At 42.2% G+C, this 24,626-nt stretch overlaps 1 protein-coding gene across 6 annotated transcripts in view; it reads left to right on the forward strand.

Moving 5' to 3' along the window:
- LOC148864106 (CDT1-like protein a, chloroplastic) overlaps positions 1-24,626 on the forward strand; it is a 63,434-nt gene that overhangs the window by 19,473 nt on the left and 19,335 nt on the right. For all 6 annotated transcript variants that reach the window (XM_088974480.1, XM_088974482.1, XM_088974483.1 and 3 more), the window contains 2 exons: positions 10,210-10,435; positions 11,858-12,502. In XM_088974480.1, the coding sequence (XP_088830606.1) occupies positions 10,210-10,435; positions 11,858-12,502 (871 nt within the window). The remainder of the gene's footprint in view (positions 1-10,209; positions 10,436-11,857; positions 12,503-24,626) is intronic.

Here is a 24,626-nt window from a genome sequence, read left to right on the forward strand (position 1 = left end):
TTTTTTATTTATATTTCTGTCCTTTAGTGCTGTAGGGGGCACTTTTGTAATTCTACTTTTTTTATTATTAGTTGGGTCACCCTAATATAAAAGCTAATAGCTGGCGCCTCCAGCTTTGTGATTTTGAATCCAAAATTTCTCTCCTCTCTTCCTCTTCTCCCTTCTTCTTTTCCCTTCCTCTTCTCTTCTTCTCCTTTGATATTTTTAACCTGGAAAACACTTGTATATCTTCCTCAGTAAACATTACTACCAGTGCAAGAAAGGCAAACTGTAGGCCAACTGAACCATACTACCTCTACTTTTCAGATCTGTCAACATGTTTCGACACCAATAGGTTTGGAACACTATATGATAATCGATTCTTCAATGAAAGCTGGTTTGGTGAGATATTAACTAGCCTTTCAAAAATTTTTCTATGTTGCTGATCAACTGGAGTTTAGAAAAGAACTTGTCTTGAGTTTGTACACACAAAGCCACAACAATCACCAACAAGTGAAAACTACACTGCTGATCCACTATCAACCTTGTAGGTAATATCCATAAACCCAGATGATCTGGGTATACACCCTCGGCTGAGAATACAATTAATAAACTTCCAAAAACAGACTTCCTTAATTTCCGAGATCTATGTTCCCATCTGAAATGAATCCCCTTGGTATACAACCAAGGAAAAGGAAAGAATCTTCAATCAGTCTAGGTAGGATTCCAATTCAGTCTTCTACCAGTCACACAAACAAGAGAGAAAAAGGAACGAATAGAACTAAGAGGATAATTTGATCAGATCAGCTGCTCTGGTTGTTAGACAGTTTTTGTATGCCCTTAGCTTCAATCAGAATGATGTACACTATGGGTTTATTGTAAATGAATAAAAATATATATTTGATTCATGTTTTTGTGGTATGTTTCTGTGTAATACCCTTAAACTGGACACTTAATGAGACTCGTGTTAGTTTAGAATGTTCACAGCCAGTGGGTTAGTCTGGGGAGACCTATCTTGATAAGGCTGACACTGATGTGCCACCAAGTTAGTTGGGGTGGCCTGTCTCAGCCGCCAGGGTGAGATCCAAGGCACATGCAGTGTAGGATTAATTAAATCTCTGAATCGGATCAGATTTTCCAGTATTGCCCTGGACCTTGGAGATTAATGGGCAAAACTGGAAAGTTACACCCGACCCCTAGACTCGATTATGATACTGCACTAGGTGTCGGATTGGGTTGTCTTTGATGAACCAATCAGTGAGATCCTTAGCGGGGGTCAAAACCTGGGTATGTTGGGACAGTCTGAGAATTCATCTGAATGGGTGATCAAAGTGACAGGATCAGCCCTTTGTTGGACAAAGGTAATGATCGGAGGTTCATTCTCTCTGATGAAAACCAAGATTGCCGGCAACCGACTTCAATCGTTGAAATTTGTTTTGCAAAATATATTTTATATGAGATATAAAAGTATATACATATTATGGTTTCCGAATTGTTTGCAAAATGTTTTAATTCTCGGGATCCATATAAGCAGAGAGTGCAGCACTGTTCTTTACAGCCGAGGGAGAGGTCCTCTTTTGTCGGGCAGTGTTTGATTATTATGGGTTGAGAGGTTAAGTGTAAAACCATAGAAGGGAATACCTGATGGGCTAATCTTGCATATGCCCACAGTTCCTGGGTGTTACAAGGTGGCTTGGCCCAGGGACCACTTAGGGTAAGTGTCGGACCCATAGAGCCCATGTGATGGGTTTCAGGGGGTGCACTGTCCATAACAGTGTATTCGACCAGACCTTGTAACAAAGGCTGGGCTGAACCCATGTGGCTGATGTGTAGATCAATGTTTGGGTCCCACGCCATACAAGGAAGCCCAACTGGGCAGCAGTTAGGAAGGCTAAGTGAGCACATAACCTTAATGGGCCTAAAGGCCATTTCGAATTGGGCTAATTTAAGCAGTTAAATTAAAGGGGCGAATTCTAAAATTGGATTAGCAGATAGGATTGGGTCTTAACCCTATCCACTCAGAGAGTCTAGATCTGAATGTGATTCAGATCTGGAAACCTCCTAATGAGGTTAGGAGAAGGATGATCCAATCTATAGATAAGATAAGGGTTTACCCTTATCACTTAAAGGGAAGTCTAATCCAAATATGATTTGGATCAGCAACTCCTAATGGGATTAGGATGATCCCTTTAAGCTTATAAAAGGAGGAGGGGGCGACAACTTTTAGACATGACAGCAACATCACTACAAGTCTTCAGAGCTGAAATCACAGAAGAGAGAATTCAGCATACCTGCGAAGTAGATCCCAAAACTAAACTTTTGCAAGAGTTGCAGTTTACAAGACTCAAGGTGAGAAGCAAAGGGATCCATTCCATTCCTCACACTTTCCAGGTGTTAGACAATGACATTTAGTTCTTTGTGGTGGTCAAGGTGGAAAAAATGATCAAGTCTGTTGAGTCAACTTGCTACAACGATTTTTAGGCACATGGCATAATGTCACGGGGGTAATCTTTGGGGCCCCGTGCGGCACTCGAAATGGGCGAGTAAGCCTACGAAACAAAGCAAACACACACAGAAAGGCAACAAGAAGGCACACTAATTAGCAAAAGGCTACTTGTATTGCATTAATCAGTGTTAAGCACAAGCACACAGTACAGTGTCGAGGGGATCTCGTGCTTAACCTTTACACGCTTATGAGCTCACTCGACTACCTACCTCCCCTCAAAGAGTACGTTAAGCTTTTGGGGGAGTGACAATATGAAACATGAAAATAATGGAAAAGCATACTAAGTAATTACAATTACACCATCGGCAGTCCCCCTTACAAAATACAAGCAAAGCCCACCCATGACACACATGTTGGCTCCTTGAAAGCACGTGGCTGGCACTCGGATGGCTCACTGTAGGTGCTTGATGGCGCGATGAAGGAGTCACCCATGACATTCTCCCCCACTCAATTCGATCTACGTCCTCGGAGATCGGCTTCGGCTGGTCGCTTATAGTCATTGTTGCGGAAGGAGGGTTCTTCTGCTGCTCCCCAAACCTGCTGTCGTCCAAGGCCGAGGTGTAGATTTTGGTGGCATGGTCGGGTTGGCTCATTCTGTTGGGGTTTCTTATGGCTAAGTCCTTTCCTGGCAGCCTCAAGGTATGTTAGCGGTTGGTCCTGTTTGGCTAAGGGGTAGGTTTGGGCCAGGTAAGGATCAAAATGGTGTTTTGGATTATTAAGGTGTGGATTCCCATATATTTTTCCCCAAGGGTATCTCACAGGGCTGCTACGGGAACTAGCCTTAGGGATGATGTGAATGTGGTCCCTAGATGGCTTGAGTGGCACTCGCTCTCCCCGGTGGTTGTGGTAGTAGACGTGGGCAAGGTTTGACACGGCCTTGGGTCTTCTTCTGTTGGGCCCACCGATTGCGGGCACTTGCGGCTTCTGCTGTGAAGTCGACTTCTGCTGATGTGGTTGGCGTTGAAGCTGATGTCGCTGTTGGTGTTGACTTGGGCGCTGACACCAGTGTTGGCGCTGAAAATGGATTTGTCTTGGGGGTGCCTTCTTCTTGGTGACGACTTCCCAACCGGTTCCAGTGTCGATGTGAGGTACTTGACAGGGGTTCTTCCTTGTTGACGCCGATCTGTCTTCATGGTTGATAGTTTCTTGGTACAACTGCAAAGCTGAAAGCTGCTTCCCAAGTATCTGCAAGGCTGATGAGACAGGAACCATGCAAGGGGAGTGTTCATCCAGAATAAGCAAACTGTTGATGTGTGGCATAAGTGCTGCTTCCGCCTGCTTGAGGAACTCCACTCCAAGAACCACCTGAAAATCATCCAAGGGAACCACAGATAGATTGATGGGTCCTTTCCATGGTCCCACTCGGAGTTCTACTCCACGGGCAGTGCCCTCTACTGCCTTGGCCCCGGAGTTGACAGCCTTGACCCACCCAGTTTGTTTGGTGGTGGTCAAGCCGAGTCGCTTTGCCTCCGCAAGCGAAATGAAGTTGTGGGTGGCCCCAGTGTCCACCAAGGCTTGTGTCGGCCTCCCGCCGAGGGTGATGTCTACATAACTCAATCCTTTGTGGGCTTTGGTGGACCGCTTTGATGTGGTCTCTTTCTTGACCATGGCATTGATGAGTTGGAGGGCACCTACTCTGGTCGCCGGTGTGGGTTTCTCCTCATCGCTCTCTTCACTATCACTGAGTTTGGCGATGAGGGCAGTTATTTTCTTTCGGGTTGGACAGTCACTCGTCCAATGCTTCCCGTTGCAAAGGTAACACGGCGCAGGAGGAGGTCTCCTAGAGGATTGGTGGCCCTGGTAGCTTGGGCCTCCTTGTGGTTTCTTCCCTTGCTGGTAATTGTAGGGCTTGTCCACGGGCACTGGCTTCTCCTTTGTAGGGGTTGATTGTGGATCACCCTCACTCAAACTCCTGGTACCTGGGCTGGATGGTCTTTGCCCATCTTCCTTAGGTTTTCTCAGATCAACAAGCTGTTCAGCTATGGCCATGGCGGTGGCAAGGTCCTCAACCCCACGTCGCTGGAGTTCGAGCTCAGCCCATGGTCTGAGACCGTCCATAAAATTGAACAGAAGATCCTTGTCTGACATGTCAGTGATCTCCAGCGTCAAGGCCGAAAACTCCTTGACATAGTCATGTAGTGAATCTTGATGTCTGAGATTCTTCATTCTTCGGCGTGCCAAGTACTCCACATTTTCTGGGTAGAACTGCCGCTTGATCTCACGCTTGAATCCAGCCCAAGTGTCAATGGTGCGGATTCCACGTTCATTGTCTTGGCAACACCTACGCCACCATAACATCGCGATATCAGTCAAATACATAGCAGCTGTACGTACCTGAGTTTGGTTGTCAATGATGCCAATGGCAGAGAAATATTGCTCCAATTGCCACAAGAAGTTGTCAAGCTCCCTAGCATCCCGAGCACCCGAGTAAGGTGTTGGCTCTCGGATCTTGATGTTCATGGAAGCTAGGGTGGAGGGAGTGCTTGGTGTGTTGGCCACTGCCCTCTTTAGGAGAGTCATCTCATCTCTCATCTCATCCAATTGCGCTTGGAATCTGTCTAGCACGCCCTGTAGGCTGCTTTGGGAAGGCCCAGCTCCCGAATTCTGTATGGTGGTGTGCATGTCCCTGAAGGCGCCATTGAAGCGTCCTTCTAGTTCCACCACTGCATTCTCAACCGTCTCTAGGTTGAGGTGGAGTTCATCAACCCGATCTCGGGTTTCTCCCACTGTCACCTCGCAACGTAGGAGGCGCATGTCCACGGTAGCTAGTTGGTCGATTGATTTGTCGCGCTTGCTAGCTTTGGTTGTACGCCCCTTTGGGGCTTGTGTCTTGGTAGGTTCGTCAAGTGGCGCTTCGTCAGTGTCGTGGCCTTGAATCCGTCCATGTGGTGTGTCATCGGAAACGCCCCGATTGCTCTTCATTGGGTTATTGTAGGGACGCAGACGGTCCAGAGTATTTGTAGGAGCACCTGCTCTGATACCAACTGTCACGGGGGTAATCTTTGGGGCCCCGTGCGGCACTCGAAATGGGCGAGTAAGCCTACGAAACAAAGCAAACACACACAGAAAGGCAACAAGAAGGCACACTAATTAGCAAAAGGCTACTTGTATTGCATTAATCAGTGTTAAGCACAAGCACACAGTACAGTGTCGAGGGGATCTCGTGCTTAACCTTTACACGCTTATGAGCTCACTCGACTACCTACCTCCCCTCAAAGAGTACGTTAAGCTTTTGGGGGAGTGACAATATGAAACATGAAAATAATGGAAAAGCATACTAAGTAATTACAATTACACCATCGGCAGTCCCCCTTACAAAATACAAGCAAAGCCCACCCATGACACACATGTTGGCTCCTTGAAAGCACGTGGCTGGCACTCGGATGGCTCACTGTAGGTGCTTGATGGCGCGATGAAGGAGTCACCCGTGACAATAAGGCGAGAACTGTCAATTTTCCATTTGCTAACCAATGAATATTGTGTGAGAAGCAAGTTTCTGAATCGAAGATGCAAAAAGTTTCTTCAAAGATGTCCCTTAATAGCAAGTTGGAGAAAATGCACGCGGTTCAAAGCTCTTCTAAAGGGCCTCCTTTCAATAGACACTAACTGTGGTCTATCTTCTTCCTCAAGCCTTACAAATCAGGTTTCAGCCTCAACCCAGAATAGGAGCTCTTTACAGTGGATCTCGTCCAAGAAGCTACAAAATCTCTCATCTGACCGTTGCAATCCCCAAAGTGTCAGACGCAGTCAATTAGAAATGGAGGAAGACAACTCCAAGGAGGAGGATTTTTCTTCAGAGTCTAGCACAGACGACACAGTCAACCTTGGTAGTGTGGATTTGTAGCTGTCAAGGTCGATCTTAGAGAATGAAAGCTTTCACACAGACTTTCTTTTCTTAGAAAGTCTCAGGTCACCAAATTTGGTGGTAAATCCAGCATAACCTACAAAGGAAACAGAGGGGGCACTTAGCCCAGAGCCTATTCCCTTTTCAACAGAGCAACACACTCTCTTCATCGAATAAGAGGAACATGAATCTTTTTGTTCACAGAACATAGATCTAGCGGTTGGGGGACAAAATGCTAAGGTGGATATGGATGTTACAATTAACACAACTTTAATAGAACCAAATACACTTCAACTTTTTCGTCAGACACAAGGTTTGGCGGCAGCCCCCGATTACCTTTCTGGGACTTTAGAACCTTCATCCTCGCTCCATAGTGGTATAGGTATGTCTGTTCATTTGGCTTTTGGTACTGATCTGGGTTCTGTGCTTGAAACAAGTGTCTCAACTTTTCAACCGGAAAGAACAACTTTTAGAGGGGAAGGTTTGGGCATAGTTAATGGTTGTGTTGAAAAGGAGAGAGAGCTTCAGTTAAGAAAAAAACAAGAGGGGTTAGAGAGAATCTGGAATCTAATATGTGCTCTTCTTGAGGAATACACGCAAAGGGAGGGGTTGGGTGTGGTTTCTGAGAATGTTGACAAAAATTGTGAAAAGGAGGGGGGAGAGCTACTCTTGAAAAAATTGCAGGAGGAAGATTAGAGAGGATTTGGGGGCAAACCTATGAATTATTGGAGGAGTATAAGATCACATAGGATTATTTGGAGGAAAAGACATATGAGAATGGGAACCCAAAAAATGTCCAAGCACCTGGGGAGTGGGAAATAACAGAAAGAAAAAGAAAAGAACTGAGGTAGATAGGCTGATTTCAGATATAGAAGGGGACATTGAGTTTTGTGGCAGAAGGGGAAGAAGAAAGACTCCCAAGTAGGAACCTTTAACCTTAGTTGGGCTCTAAAATTTTGTTTCCCATGAAAATCATTAGTTGGAATGTGAGGGGCTTAGGGAGCGCAAGGAAAAGGAGGTTAATTAAAGACCTTCTCAGAAGGAATATGCTTGATATAGTGATGCTACAAGAGACCAAATTAGTCGAATTTGACAAAAGATGGGCTAGAAGTGTGTGGAAGTCAAGAGGAATAAGTTGGGCCTTTGCACCCTCTTGGGGGGCTTCTGGGGGTATTGTCACATTGTGGAGAGAGGATGTTGTAGAGGCAGAGCAGGAATTAATAGGAAACTTTTCGGTGTTTGTAAAGTTCAAGTCGGTGAATGATGGTTTCGTTTGGGTGTTGACCAATGTGTATGGCCTTATTATCCATAGAGGAATGATTTTTGGGAAGAGTCGAGGGATGAGGAATCGATTTCTGCCTCTGAGCTCTTACTTTTACTTGATTATGTTTGTTTGGACCCTCCTAAACTAGATAGAAGAATTTGGTCTTTGACCTCGAGTGGCTCGTTCTCTTTTTCTTCCTTCTTTAAGTCCCTTTGCTCTACTCCTTCCCCTTTGTTGTTCCCAGTTAAAGAAGTCTGGTCAAGGCCAATTCCACCTAAAATTGCTAGCTTTTGTTGGGAAGTGTATTATGGTAAAATTAATACTGTGGACAATGTACAAAAAAAGAGATCTTATTCATGCTTGTCTCCCAAGTGGTGCATTTTATGTAAAGTGCAGAATGAGGACTGTTATCACCTACTGATTTCTTGCTCTTTTATAGTAAATATTTGGAATTGGGTTTTTATGCTGTTTGGGTACAGGTGGAACCTGCCTCCTGAAGTAAATCTGCTTTTTGGTCCGTCTTTTTTTGGTTGGCCAACAAAGAGAGGGAAAGTAATGTGGAAATGTATTAGGGCAGCCCTCTTATGGACCATTTGGGAGGAAAGAAATGCTAGAATTTTTCCAGGAGAAGGAGAGAAGCATTGCTGAAATAAAGGATTGCATGCTGACAAGGGCAATCCTTTGGCTAAAAACTACTGATCACTTTGCGGATTACTCTAATGATGACCTTCGAAGGAGTTGAGCAGCAGCGGCCTCCACATCATCCAAGAAAAATAGAACACAAGCAAGTTGGTTACTCACTCCGGAAGGAGTTGTGAAGTTGAACTGTGATGGGAGCAGTCAAGGCAATCCAGGACCTTCGAGTATAGGAGGGATCTTGAGGAATAAGGATGGCAACATTCTGTCCTTATTGTCAGGTCCAGTGGGTTATGGAGCCTCTACAAGGGCTGAGATATTAGCTGTGGTACAAGGACTACAGATTTCCAACCAACTTGGAGTGACTAATATCATTGTTGAAGGAGACTCTAAGGTGATGGTGGGATGGATGTCGGACCCAGAAATTGTTGTTTGGGGATATAGGGGCATCATCAAAAAAGTCAAATGGCTTACAAGCACCATGTAGTTAGCTTTCAATGGGTTAGTATATCGGCAAATGCTTTGGCAGGAGAGGATTTGGTGCTCTTCTAAAGAAGAAAAAGGAAATTGGCTTCAAATTTAAAAAGTTCACACATGTAAGGAAAAGGCCCAAAATGTTTCAGGTTTTGTAAAGGGTCAAACCTCTAAGGCACTGGTGCTGGGAATCTCTAATACAAGTTTCCCACACAGGAGAGGATTTGGTGCTCTCACATTCCTCCTAGCCTAGAGTTTCCTTTTTTGTGTGGGAAGCTTGTTTGAAAAAAATCAACAATTGTGACTTGGTCCAGAAGAAGAACAAAGGCAGACTGTATATCTCTCCCCATGTTTGCTCTCTGTCTTGTGGATGGTGAATCTGCTGAACATCTCCTTCTTCACTGCTCAGAAACATGGAAGATTTGGTCCTACTTTCTCAACCTTATTGGGTACAGCTAGGTTGTTCCTGAACACATTATTGGTTTCATTTGGCAATGGTGTGGTACTGGTCTTGGTAGTAGGGGGAAAACTACCGGTGTATGATATCCCAAGCAGTGATGTGGTGTGTATGGGAAGAAAGAAACAATCACCTGTTGAAAACAGATCTAGATCTTTTGAAGATTTGCCTTCTCATATCTCTTTCTTGGGCAATCTGTGGAGTTCAAGGGATTTTGTTTGAACGATTTGCAAAGGAACTTGGTGGAAATCCTTTATTCTTCACCTGGATCTTTATCAGATCTAGTGCTTCCTTTACAAGTTTGGAGTTAGATTAAATTTTGATGGCAATGCCCCAGGTAACCCTAGAGCTGCGGGTATAGGTGGAGTGTTTAGTAGAAGGGACAGAAGCATTGAGTGGGCTTTCAGTTACCCAATTGGGGTTGCTGGTTCTACAAAAAAAACAGAAATCTTGGCTGCACTCACAGGTCTTCGAATAGCAAAAGATAAAGGCTGGTCTGCTCTAACCGTTGAAGGTGATTCTGCAAATACTGTAAAATGGTTAGGGGAGAAGGATGGAGGCCCTTATTTAGGCCTTGGAGGCCAGAGATATTTTGGACACCTCGGTTGTAAATCTAGCATGGGTTCCCAGAGAGTTAAACTCAACAGCTGATGGTTTGGATAAATCAGGCTTTAGGCTAAAATCAGTATAGTGAAAGGTTTCTGCCTATGTAATTTCTGAGTGTTGGTCCTTCCCTGCAGATTTTGCATCTTCTCATGTACTCTTTGTTTTTATAATATAATCAGTTACCTTTTTCTCAAAAAAATGATGATCCTCATATTGGCCTGTTGTTGTCATGTAGTTCAGAAGTTAAAAGATCTCTTTAGTGCAATTTTTTGGTTACCCATTCAAGATTTTTCATGTGTATGTAGTTCTATTTATCAGTTGAGGTGGATTTTGTGCAGCTGAGTAACAATCTTGTTTAATTTATTTACTTTTTTCCTGAGTTATTACTTTATTATTTATAGTGACTTCAGATGAGATGACTTTTATGTTTTATTTTTTTTCAGAAAGTTCTCATACAGTCATCTTGCTCAAATAAAATACATTCTTCCGGAAGCTGTTCAGGTTGAGAAGATTCTTGTACATGATGAGAAGACCCTTTGCATGAAGCTAGATATGAAAGTCAGACTACTACTGGATATTGTAGAAGCTCATCCAGACCAATCTCCATTCGTGGCACTGCGCCAACTCTTCCGTGCTAGGCTCTTAGATTTCTTTTACACCCATCCCAAGGTACTGCTTTTTGTTTATCCTATGTATCTACTTGGTACTGTGAAGTGTTTGGGACCATTTTGAAGTCACAAGGAGCGGATTCTTCAAGTTAACATTAGGTGAAGAGGGTGGGGGAGCAAATAATGTTTTTTTTTTTTAAATTTATTTTAAATATTTGAATTGTATAATGGGGCAGTCCTAATGGGCAGAAGCTCATAGCATAGATGGTGCAATATGAAAGGTAGCGCTTGGACCAGATATTGGTACATTCAAATGCTCCTTGACATGCTTGTGAACATTCCTTGTTATGTTATTTGTTATACTTGCTTGGGCCTTGATGCGGATATTTTCATTTTTGACTGAAAAATCAGTTCTATCTTGGCCAAAGCAAATTCTTTGACTAGTGATTAGATCTACAAATGGAATATTAGGATGCTTATTATGCATGATTCTATTGGATGAGAAAATGAGAGCTTCGACTCGGAGGGCACCATCTAGAGGATCTCCCCTAGGAATGGCAATTTCTACCCTATACGGTGGGTACCCGCCCCTACCCTCCCCAACGGGGCGGTTTTTTTTTTTTTTTCTTAAATGGCGGGTACAAGTTTTCAGATTCTACAACCTGTACGGGTACGGGTAGGGTACGGTATTAGGCTAAACCCAACCCACATATCGTTGGAAAGCATATAAAGTTTATGTACTAGGTGTTGAATTTAATAATATTTTGAATTTTATGTTAACAATAATTGATAATTTATGTGTTTTTTACATGTCTTAATCAAATGATTAGAAATCTTGATTTTTATTTGTGTTATGTTACTTATTTATTGCTTATATATGACAAGAAATAATAGGAAATTAGATGTGGGTTTTAAACCCAACCTGCCCCTACCCTTGAATGTGGGGAGGGTTTTGCACTTTCATGTGCAGGTAGGATTTGGATTCTCGAAATCCAACCCACTGCGGGTTTTGGGGCGTGTGCAGGTTGGGAGGTTTAGGGAGGTGGGTAGGGTCTAGAATTTACAAAACCCTCTCCGAACCCACCCCGTTGCCATTGGATTGTGTGACTCATTGGATTAATATTTGCAAAGTTGGTTAAGGAATGGGCTGTCATCTAAACAACTGGTTGTTGATAATTATGATCATTCAATCAGAAATTGACTTCTAGAATCCCCTAGGCGTGATCAGTTAAAAATGATTGGTCCCTGTTCCTTTCATCTGTTTCATGTTAACTTAAGCTATGTCAAATTTTTAACTAGAGGATCTCATAGGCATGACTGCATGAGCAGTCATTTGATTGGTTTTAAACCCCTGCATCAGTGCCATACTTCTTCTTTTTATAATTCTAGTTTATATTGTTTACCGTAATTGTATTTGTGTTTGTTCCTTTTTGGAATAAAATTATGATTGAATTGCTCCATGACTTTTTGATTTGGAGTGCAGGGTTATGACATCCCAAAAGCCATGCTACCAGAACCATTTATCCAAGGAAACCACACTGTTATTCCACAAAAGTTGCCTATGGAATCACCCAAAAAATGTCATTCTCTTTCTGAGCTGGAGTTGCCATCAAGCTCAGCCCATTTGTCTTCCTCGTTCAGCAAGCACTTCTCTCAGAAGAATATTGCTCCAGAAGAAGAAACGGCTCAATTGCTAGCATCCATATTTCCTCTATCATCTCTAATCTCTCATAATGAAAACAATCGATGTTTTGAACAAGATAAAGGAACTATTCCTTTAGCTTCCAAATCCTGTGGCATCAAGTCCAATGCCATGCTGATCTCAAGTCCTCAGTGTTCCTTAAATTCCAGTGCATGTGAAAGTCCTCTTGCAAATCTCATCTCAGCTGTAGATTATTGGATGGTAGAAACACCTGGTCAAAAAACACCAAAGAGATTAATTCCTGATTCTGACAGCAAGATAGATGCTGATGGCAGAGAGACTCAGTCTTCAACTCATTCAGCTGCAAAGAGGTCCCTGAACTTCTCACCTCTAAAAGGTGATGGAAGTACTGGCTCTCAAACGGCAACAACAAATAGGGTTTTGTTTGAAGATGTCACAAGATCTTGCCATTCTGTTGCTCAAAAGGTACATCTTTTCTATTCAATTATGTTTGTTCTTGGTTTTATTTTAAAAATGTGATGGTGGATTTGTCTTTTCACATTTTATTTTGTTATATAGTGTTCCTTGAGTGTCTCTATGCACAAAGTTATTATTCATTTATCTTTAATAACGCAAAATTCTAGTGGCACTAAGATTCAAAATAGCAAAAATAATGAGATGATAGTTATGGATATTCTGTTATGTACTGTTGTGGCAGTTCTAAGTTTCAAGATCATTTTATGTTGTTTATAAATATTAAATAAGAATGTTATTTTGTATCTTTTATTTCAGATTCTAAATAATTACACATGTTTTTATGTCGTGTTGCATCCAGCATTCGTTTTTGTTAATGTCGACTGTGTAGGGGTATTTTGGTCTTTATATTTATGTTTAAAGCTGCTGATGTGTAATGTTTTATTAGTGGTTGTGTCCCATACTTAAGTAGGGGCAAAGGAGTCCTTTTGTTTTTTAATAGAAACATATAAATTAAACCTGGTCAACTAGAGAGTAATTCTTCTCTCTTGTTTGAACCAGAATTCTTCTTATCTATTCTCTTCTCTTCTTCTACTTCTTCTAGTCTTTCTATTACTTCTTCAATCCTTATTCTAACATAATTCAAGTGCAGATTAGATTATAATATGGTATCAGAGCAATTGTGGCAAAATCAAATCTGCCCAGAATTCTGAATTTCACACATCCAGCCTAGGGTTTTTTAATTTCTTCTTCGTCATTAGTTGGAGATAAGGAAAGGGGCTGAAAAGGAGTGATCGCCCTCTTCCCTTGGAGGTTTCTATGTCTCTGGTCAGCATGTTCGTGGGTGTTTGCAGTGGTTTGTAGGAAGCCCCCCTAATCGATGGAGAGAAGAGGGCTGATTCGAGTGATGCAGTGGAGTGTCGAGTGCAGCTTATTTTTTGGTGATTAGGTAAGTGATTTTGCGATTTTGCGCATGTTTTTTTTTTTTTTTTTTTTTTTTTTTTTCAGTGTGAATCAAATGGTTGATGTGTTTCAAGTCGTGTGGTGAAAATTCAGGTTGTCGTGTGTTAGGGTTTGTGCAGATTTTAGTGTGGTTCTAAGGGTGTGTGAGTTTTGAGTAGTGTGGTGAGTTTTCAGGTAGTCGTGTAGTAGGGTTGTGGTGTGGAGAGTGAAGAATTCAGCAACAAGTGGCATTGAGTGCAGTGTGGTATAGTGTGCAGTGTGGTGAGAGGTGAAATAAGATTTTTTTTTTCTTTTTAACACCCATGGGAGACAACAATGAAAGTAAAACTAGTGTGATAGTTACCGCCGACTTCCTGAATGTTCAGATGACTTCTATCAAGTTGAATGGAGAAAACTATGTGCCTTGGGCAAAATCTGTAGAAGTCTTTCTTAAAGCAAAGAAGAAAGTGAAGCATATAAGGGAAGAAAAACCCTCTACTGAGTCTCATGAGTATGATGATTGGGAACAAGAGGATGCACAATTTATAACTTGGTTATGAAATAATATGGAACCCATGATTAGTATGAATTTCATGTTTCTTGATACATGCAAGGAAGTTTGAGACCATGCTAAGAAACTATATTTGGGACAAGACAACACAACTAGAGTATATCAGTTTTATCAGGAATACTTTAATCTGCAATAGGGTAATCTGAGTCTTGAGGAGTACTATGCTAGCATGAGAAACCTTCGCAATGAGTTGAATGTGTACCACCCCTTCACCTCTGGTGTTAAAATTTAGAAACTACAGAGGGAACAACTAGATGTGAGCAAATTTTTGGTAGGGCTGAAATCTGAATATGAACCAGTACAGGCACATATATTAGGAGGATTAGCTCTTGCTTCCTTAGAAGAGGTGTTTGCTCGGCTCGGAGGATTTCTATTGGATCTACCGAGAATTCTAGTATCTCTGATAGGTCAGTCTTTGCAGTCTCAAGAGGTTGTGGTGTTAGAGGTGGAGCTTGGGGAGCTCAATCTGGCCGTAGTAGTAGCAGTGGACCAGTGTATGGTTGTAGTGGTGGTGGTGGACCTATGTATAGTCCTGGTGGTGGATGTACTGGAGGTCGAGATTCAGGGGGAGTTCGTGGTAGAGGACGCAGTTCTGGTCCAAGAAGATGTACACACTGTGGTATGGATGGACATATCATCAATTATTGTTATGATTTGCATGGTCCATCTTCAACTTGGGCAAATCATGCGGTGGCCAGTGATAGTAGTTCTAGACAAGAGAGCTTTTCAGCTGATCAGATGCCCTCTATTTCCATAGATGTTCTCGGGAAGGAGATGATGAGTGTTCCGCATGATGAGTATGAGAGGTTTGTTCAGGCTATATCTCAATAGAACACAACCACTCTTGCACACTCAGGTATGACTTGTCTGGCATTTAAACCCAATCCCAGGATTATTGACTCTGGAGCCTCCGATGACATGACTGGAACTCCAGTTGTGTTTTCCTCCCTCTCTTAGTGTCTAACATCACACTTTGTTACCCTTGCTAATGGTTCCACATCTTCCATTTGTGGTGTTGGTATTATTAACATAAACCCTTTATCTTTATCCTCAGTTTTGTATGTCCCCAAGTTTCCTTTTAACCTTATGTCTGTTAGTAAGTTGACCAAGTCTCTTAATTTCTCTATCACTTTTTACCATTCTTCGTGTGTTTTTCAGGATCTTAAGACGGGGATGAAGATTGGTGGAGGGCATGAAGTTGGTGGACTGTATTACCTTAATGGTGGTGGAAGTGTGTCAACAGCTCTTCAAACATCTCTTTCTCTTCTCTAGTGGCACTGTTGGTTTGGTCATCCATCACTTAGAGTTTTGAGGTCTCTTTTTCTGTCATTGAGTTATCTTTCTGTTTTGGATTGTGAGTCATGTCAGTTGGGGAAACATCATCGTGTTCCCTTTAGTCCTAGGGTTGATAATCGTATGTCGAGTCCTTTTTCTTTAGTTCGTTCAGATGTTTGGGGTCCAAATAAAGTATTGTCATACAATGGTTATAGATACTTTGTTATTTTTGTTGATGATTATTCAAGGATGACGTGACTTTACTTAATGAAAAAAAGGAGTGAATTGTTTACTATTTTCCAAAAAATTTTATGCTGAAATTCACAACCAATTTGGTGTACAGATTAAAATTCTCTATTTCGATAATGGCCATGAATACTCTTATACACCATTTCAGGAGTATTTGGAACATGGCATTATCCATCAAACTTCATGTACCTAGACCCCACAACAAAATGGGGTAGTTGAGAGAAAGAACTATCACCTTTTAGAAACTGCTCGGTCTCTTATGCATCATATGAATGTACCCAATCCCTTTTGGAGTGATGCTGTGTTTACATCTTGTTTTCTGATTAATTGGATGCCACATCCATCCTTGAAGGTCACTCTCCTTTCACCACTTTGTTTCCTACATTGTCTTCGTTTCCCCTTTCACCTCAGGTTTTTGGGTGTGTCTGTTTTGTTCATAATATAGGACTGGGAAGGGACAAGTTAGATGCACGATCCATTAAGTGTATTTTCCTAACTCTCGACGGTGATGTTGCTTTCTTTGAGTCCACTCCGTTTTTCTTGTGGTCAGGTGATGTTTCTTCTTCCTCACCACCTCTTCCTCTTCCAGTTCCAGTTGTTGATCCCATTCCACTTGTTCCAGCTATGACCAAGTCTTTGCCTTTGGTGCCACCTCTTGTTGAACGATCACCTATTCATCAAGTGTATACACATTGCCAACATGTATCGACTCCTCCTCCAGCTCCATCATCGTCGACAAATTCGACAGTTGTTCCCACACTAGCTCTAACCTCGTTTCTGAACTTGATCTTCCCATTGCCTTGCAGAAAGGTAAATGCAGTTGCACTCTTCATCCTATTTCTAATTATGTTTCTCTCACTCACCTTTTTGCTTCCCATCGCCAGTTTATCTCCTTGTTATTCTCTATTGTTGTACCCACGGATGTCCAGGAAGCCCTTGCCTCTCCAGGGTGGTGCCATGCAATGGAAGAAGAACTCTCTGCCTTAACTTATAATCATACGTGGGACCTCACCACACTTCCTCCTAGTAAGCAAACTGTTGGTTGTAAGAGGGTATACACTGTTAAGTATTTACCTGATGGTAGTGTAGAGCGGTTAAAAGCTAGATTGGTTGCCAAAGGGTATTCCCAAACATATGGTATTGACTACACAGAGACCTCTCCTTTTGTTAAGATTGGTTTAGTTCGTGTTGTGATATCTCTAGATGCTATGTATGATTGGTCTCTCTTTCAACTTGACATCGAGAATGCTTTCTTACATGGTGATCTATTTGAGCAAGTCTATATGGAGCAACCACCGGGGTTTGTTGCTCAAGGGGAGGATCGTAAGGTGTGCAGACTAAAGAAGGCCATTTATGGACTTAAATGGTCTCCCCCTACGTGGTTTGGTAGGTTCAGTGAGGTGGTAAATAAGTTTGGCATAAATAGTGTTAGGTTGACCACTCAGTCTTCAATCATGACTCTCAGGCTGGAAAGATCTTATTGGTGGTATATGTAGATGATATTGTCATTGCTGGGAGTGATAGATTGGGAATTGATAGGTCGAAGATCTTTCTGCAGAAATACTTTCAGACAAAGGACCTTGGTAAACTAAAGTACTTATTGTGGATAGAAGTAGCAATGTTTAAGCATGGTGTTAATTTGTGCCAGAGGAAATGTGTTCTTGATTTGTTGGAAGAAATCGGGTTATTAAGTGCCAAACTAGCTGAAACACCTATGGAATCAAATACTAAGCTGAGCAGTGATATGGGTGAAGAGTTTGAAGATCCTGAAAGGTACAAGCGGTTGGTGGGTAAACTAAACTACCTAACCATTACTCGGCTAGATATTTCATTTGCAGTTAGTGTGGTGAGTCAGTTCATGCAAAAACCTTGGGTTCCACATTGGGATGTAGTTCTAAGGATTATAAGGTATTTAAAGGGGGCTCCTGGTCGTGACTTGATATATAGAAATGGAGGAAAACTTGAAATAGAGGGATATATTGGTGTTGATTGGGCTGGCTCTATATTTCACAGGAGATCCACTATAGGCTATTGTACTTTCCTTGGGGTAATCTAGTGACATGGAAAAGTAAGAAACAAACAGTTGTGGCAAGTAGTGTAGAGGTAGAATATAGAGCTATGACACATACTACTTGTGAATTAGTGTGGTTGAGAAACCCTCTACAGGAGATGGGATATTCCATTGACACTCCAATGAAGCTCTATTGTGACAATCAGGCTGCGGTCCACATCTCTTCTAATCTGGTGTTTCATGAGAGAACCAAGCATATAGAAGTTGACTGTCACTTTATGAGAGAGAAGGTGTTGAGTGGAGGATAGATACTGCACATGTTAACATAGGAAACCAATGGGCGGGCCTGTTCACCAAAGGGTTGAGTTGGTGATGAGGCAAGAAAAAACAGAAAAAAAAGAAAAAAAAGAAATGTGTATGTATTCTGTTTTGCATGATTTTCTTGTAGTAGGATCCAAATTGTTGTTTTTGGGTAGCTTTGTTGATAGTTTGGGACCAGGGGTATTTTCGTCACTATATAAGTCAGATTTTTTGGTCGGGGGCAGTTGGGTGCATTTCTGTTGGGTTTTGGTCTCTAGGGTCTTTTTGTAACAAAAGTAATCTTTTAGGGGTTCATATGAAGTTAGTTTTGTTCTTAAGGAATTGTTGGTGAGAGGGAAAGATTCTAGGGGCTTATGTGTAAATATATTGACTAGCTTGTCCAGTAAGCCAGTGGGTCTTATAAAAGAGAAAGGGGTTGTTTCTGTAGGGGTCTTTTTGGTTCTTTCTCTCTTGTTTGAGCTATAGCTCAGCACCAACTAGGGTTTCCAAGCATCAGGAGCTTGAGTTTTGAGGAGTCGACCCATTCTGGCACCTTCCAATCCCTCCATTGCTGCGTGTCCGTGCGGGGGGCCAGCTTGTTGCCATTTGTTACTGTAGCGGAACTGTTCCAGGAAGAGTTTTACTTCAGGTTTAGGTTCGAAACCCATAAAAATCCAACTTATTTTGTTGTTTTCAGCTTGTTATTTCTTGTGCTTATTGCTGCATACTTGAGGTACTGCAATAAGCACAAGATGATGCTTATTGCTGTAAACTTGAGGATGTGTCTTAGAACTTGAGGTTCAGCTAGCACCTGCACCTCCGGTTTCATTACTTGAGCCACTACGGGTAGCCTCACAGCAATATTAGTGCCGACAGATGCTGGTCGACTCCACACATCCTCAACCCACACCACTCTCTGTCAGTCTTTCTGAAACTCCAGATTCGGTAGATATAGTTCCAGGTATTCCTCTTGAGCCTGAGCCTGTTATGTTTTCTGATGATAATGTTTCTATCCCTAACATCATTGTTGCAGCTGATCCCACTGACCTTGATCTTCCCATTGCACTTCGTAAGGGGAAGAGAAAGTGTACAACCCATTGCATTTCACACCATCTTTCCTACAGTGCTTTATCACCCTCCTACCGTGCTTTTCTTTCTTCCCTGGATTCTATGTCTATACCCAGGAATGTTACTGAGACTCTCTCCAAACCTGAGTGGAAAACGGCCGTGCAAGATGAGATGGATGCTTTGGTCAGAAACCAATTTTGGGAAATAGTTGATCTCCCCCCAGACAAGGAGACAGTCGGATGTCGATGGGTATTCACAGTGAAGTATAAGGCCGACGGCAAGATAGAGAGGTACAAGGCAAGGTTGGTAGCAAAAGGGTATACTCAGACCTATGGTGTTGATTATCTGGAAACCTTTGCACCAGTAGCTAAGATGAATTCAGTTTGTATCCTTTTATCTCTAGCAGCCACCTATTCATGGCCCTTGTTCCAGCTTGATGTCAAAAATGCTTTCCTCAATGGTGACTTACAGGAGGAGGTATATATGGACATTCCAACATGCTTTTATGAAAATGTTGGTAAAGGAAAGGTGTGCAGACTCAGAAAATCTCTATATGGACTGAAACAGTCACGTAGGGTTTGGTTTGATAGGTTCAGAGGGGCATTCATCCGTTTTGGATACACATAGACTCAATCTGATCACACCCTCTTTGTGAAGAGAAGAGATGCTTTGGTGTTAATTCTGATTGTGTATGTGGTTAATATAGTGGTGACAGGAAATGATCTGGAGGAGATTGATGATCTCAAAAAATCATTGCAACAAGAATTTGAGATCAAAGATCTTGGTGAGATCAAATACTTCTTAGGGATTGAAGTTGCAAGATCCAAGCATGGGATCTTCATTTCATAGAGAAAGTATGTACTTGACCTAGTGTGAGAGACCGGGAAGCTGGGGACCAAACCAACAGACACTCTTATTGATCCAAATCACAGAATTAATGGTGTGGATTGTGAATTGGTAAAGGATGTGGGGAGATATCAAAGAATGTTGGGCCGACTGTTGTATTTTTGTATGACAAGACTAGATATTTCTTATGCTGTCAGTGTTGTGAGTCAGTACATGCATGCACCTCGAGTTCAGCACTGGGGAACTATTGGGAGAGTACTTGCATATCTGAAAAAGCACCCTGGCAGAGGCATTCTCTTCTCAAATCATGAGAATCTGAAGCTGGAATCCTATACAAATGCAAACTAGGTAGGTTGCTTAGATGACATGAGGTCTACATTAGGAGTGTGTGCCTTTGTAGGTGGAAACTTGATCTCCTGAAAGAGTAAGAAGCAAGCTGTTGTGGCAAGGTCAAGTGTAGAGGCTGAGTATAGATCCATGGCTCATGGTGTCTTGGAACTTCTTTGGGTTAGATCTCTTTTGGGTGAGATTGGGGTGAAAGCAGAGGAACCTATGATGTTATACTGTGACAATCAGGCTGCAATCAATATTGCCCACAATCCAATTCAGCATGATAGGACAAAACACATTGAAGTTGATAGATACTTTATAAGAGAAAGGGTAACAATCAGAGAAGTTTGTTTGCCTTATGTCTCTTCAGAGTTGTAGTTGGCTGATGTTCTTACTAAAGGGGTGGCAAAGAACAAGTTTGAACATGATCTATGCATGTTGGGAATGTGTGACATTTAGTCCCACAGTAGTTATGTGAGTCCAAATTTTATTATGTTTTTATGTGTTATATATGCTGTTTTATGTTTTGCCGCCCTATAAGGGCATAGTTGTCTTTGTACTGTTCTATTATTTTAGTATAAATAATAAGTAAAGGGGGCGGCCAGATGATTGCTCTCTTTTCTTTTAAATTTCTCTTCTTCTCTTCTTCTCCTTCTCTGTTCCTTCTCTCTTCAAGAAACTACTTTCTTTCATATTTCTTAATTCAGCAGATTCTTATTGACATGTTAGACATATTGGCTGGATCATAAGTCTTTTCAAAGATAGATCTGAAGAGTGGATACCATCAAATTCGTATCCGAGAGGGGGATGAGTGGAAGACTGCATTCAAGACTAAGGAAGGTCTTTATGAATGGCTGGTTATGCCATTTGGGTTGTCTAATGCTCCTAGCACCTTTATGAGGTTCATGAGCCATGTTTTAAGGCCGTTCATGGGGAAGTTTGTGGTAGTTTATTTTGATGACATACTCATCCACAACAAAGATCATGACAGCCACTTAGAACACTTGAGAGCAATCCTAGAAGTCTTGATACAAAATCAACTATATATAAATTTGAAGAAGTGTAATTTTATGATAGATCAATTGGTGTTTTTGGGGTATTTTGTTTTAGCCAAGGAGATTGAAGTGGATAAAGAAAAAGTACAAGCGTTTCAAGAGTGTTCAACACCAAAGACTTTAACTAAAATTTGTAGTTTCCATGGGCTAGCAACATTTTGTCGTTGGTTTATAAAGAATTTCAGTACTATTGTGGCACCTATTACTGAATATTTGAAAGGAGGTGAGTTTATTTGGACTCCCGCAGCTGAGAAAAGCTTTCAAGAGCTAAAGATGAGGATGACGAAGGCTCCGATATTGGCTTTACCTGATTTTAACAAGCTCTTTAAAGTTGAATGTGATGCATCCCTTGTTGGGATTGGAGCTGTCCTTAGCCAAGAAGGCCGCCCAGTTGCTTACTTTAGTGAGAAACTCAATGATGCTAGGAAGTTTTCCACTTATGATGTTGAGTTTTATGCCATTGTGCAAGCGTTGAAGTTTTGGAGGCATTATCTTATCAAATGGGAGTTTGTGTTGTACTCAGACCAAGAAGCATTGAAACACCTTAACTCCCAACAGAAGATAAGGGGAAGACATGCTAAATGGGTTGACTTTTTACAAAAATATAATTTTGTTTTGAAGCATAAGGCTGGACAGCAAAACTGGGTAGCTGATGCTCTTAGTAGGAGAGTTGACTTGGTGTCAACAATGTTTACAAATGTTGTGGGATTCAACTCCATCGAAGACCAATACCAAGATGACCATTATTTTGGTCTATTTGTAGAAGCTATACAACAGGTGACAAGGATATTCCAGCCAAGTTTGTGTGGAATGATGGTTACTTATTCATGGGCAATAGGTTATGTATTCCATTAGTATCCTTGAGGGCATTACTCATTGTTGATTTGCATTGTGTTAAAGTTTGACCTGCCCTAGAATTCTGTCTTGTTCGTTGACTGTAAAGTAAAGTAAAGTAAAGTAGGAGAAGAAAGAAGAAGAGAGAAAGATGAGGAAAGAGAGAAAGGCTGGTTCGAATTAGAGAAAGATCATACTCTCTAGATTCGGCCAGACCTGTTATTATATTATTAACTAAATGGAAAAGACTTAAGTGCCCTTCCTTAAGTAAGAAGCACTCGAACTAACATAACAGTACACATCAACCTTCTCAACAAGTACAAAGACCGAAATACCCCCTTCACTAACACCACTAACACTCCCCCTCAAGCTGGTGAGTATATATCATATAATCCTAGCTTGTTACATATGTAGTCCACTCTCCCCCGACTCAAACCTTTTGTAAACAAGTCTGCCCACTGGTTTCCCGTACTAACATATGCAGTTTCTATCACCCCATTCAACACCTTCTCTCTCACAAAATGACAGTCAACTTCGATGTGCTTGGTTCTTTCATGAAACACTGGATTGGAAGAGATATGAACTGCTGCCTAATTGTCACAATAGAGCTTCATTGGGGTATTGATGTCATATCCTATCTCCTGTAGAAGGTTCCTCAGCCACACTAATTCACAATCAGCATCGGTGTATCCTTCTACTACCAGTTTTCCACCACTCCTGTACAGCAAACCACGACCAGGAGCTCCTTTCAGATACCTCACAATCCTTAGCACTGCATTCCAATGTGGGACCAAATGTTTCTGCATGAACTGACTCACCACACTAACCACGAATGAAATATCTGGCCGAGTAATGGTTAGATAGTTTAGTTTGCCTACAAGCTGTCGATATCTGCCAGGGTCTTCAAATACTTCACCTATATCACTGCTCAGCCTCGTATTTGTTTCCATAGGTGTCTCAGCCGGTTTTGTACCCAACAACCCCGTTTCTTCCAATAAATCAAGCACATATTTCCTTTGACACAAATTAATGCCATGCTTAGATCTTGCTACCTCTATGCCCAAAAAGTATTTCAACTTGCCAAGGTCCTTTGTCTGAAAGTGTTCCTGTAGGAATGCCTTCAATCTGTCAATGCCCATTTTGTCATTCCCAGTCACAACGATATCATCCACATACACCACCAATATTATTTTGCCTACTCAAGAGTCAAAACTGAAGACAAAGTGATCGACTTGGCACTGTTTCATACCAAACTTCTTGACCACCTCACTGAACCTACAAAACCATGCTCGAGGGGACTGTTTAAGTCCATAAATAGCCTTCTTAAGTCTGCATATCTTACCATCCTCTCCCTGAGCAACAAACCCTGGTGGTTGCTCCATGTAGACCTCCTCGAGCAAATCACCATGCAAAAAGGCATTTTTGATATCTAGCTGATGGAGAGGCCAATCATACATAGCTGCAAGAGAGATGACGACACGAACTGATCCTATCTTAGCAACCGGGGAGAATGTCTCTGTGTAGTCAATGCCATAGGTTTGGGAGTACCCTTTGGCAACCAGTCGCGCCTTCAGGCGCTCAACACGACCATCTAGCAAGTACTTAACACTACACCCACTTACAACTGACAGCCTACTTCCCATGAGGAAGAGTGGTGAGATCCCAAGTGTGATTATGATGCAGAGCAGAGAGCTCTTCTTCCATAGCACGACACCACTCTGGAGAGGTAAGGGCTTCCTGGACATCCTTAGGAACAACCACAGAGGATAACAAAGAGATGAACTGGCGATGGGAGGCGGAGAGGTGGGTAAGTGAAAAAAATTGGAAATAGGGTGAAGGGTGCAAGTACGTTTACCTTTTCGGAAGGCAATAGGGAGATCTAGGTCGGAGGCTGGTGTCGGAGCCGGAGCTGGATCTGTCGACGGTGATGAAGCTGGAGGAGCTGCAGCCGGTACATGCGGGCGATGTGTATACATGTGACGGATGGGTGGACGGTCAACCGACGGTGGCACCGGAGGCAAGGACGTAGGCATGATTGGAACCAGAGGAGGTGGATCAGCCACGGGAAGAGGAAGAGGAGGTGGTGATGAAGAGGAAGCAGCAGCACCGGACCCGACGAAGAACGGAGTAGACTCGAAGAATGTAACATCAGCACATACCAAGGAACGACGAGAATTGGGATGATAACACTTTTACCCTTTCTGAGTTCGGGAATAGCCAAGGAAGATACATTTCAGGGAACGTGCATCTAACTTGTCAGTCCCGGGACCCAGATTATGAACGAAGCAGACACACCCAAATACCCGAGGAGGAAGCGGAAACGGAGACATGTTGGGGAATAAGTCACTAAAAGGAGAACGACCATCAAGGATAGACGTGGGCATCCGATTAATTAAGAAACAAGAGGTGAGCATTGCATCGCTTCAAAAGGTTTTGGGAACATTCATGTGGTGCATGAGGGAGCGTGCCGTTTCTACAAGATGACGGTTCTTTCTCTCAGCCACCCCATTTTGTTGCGGAGTGTTGTAAGTACATGAAGTTTGGTGTATAATGCCATGGTGGTCCAAGTATTCTTGAAAAGATGAAGACAAGTATTCACATCAATGAAGGGACTAAGGACTGCAATACTTTCAACGAAGGGTGACCAAATCTACA

The sequence above is a fragment of the Nelumbo lutea genome, chromosome 3, assembly GCF_056320005.1.
Source record: "Nelumbo lutea isolate HS-2025 chromosome 3, American lotus-T2T, whole genome shotgun sequence".
Classification (NCBI taxonomy): Eukaryota; Viridiplantae; Streptophyta; class Magnoliopsida; order Proteales; family Nelumbonaceae; genus Nelumbo; species Nelumbo lutea.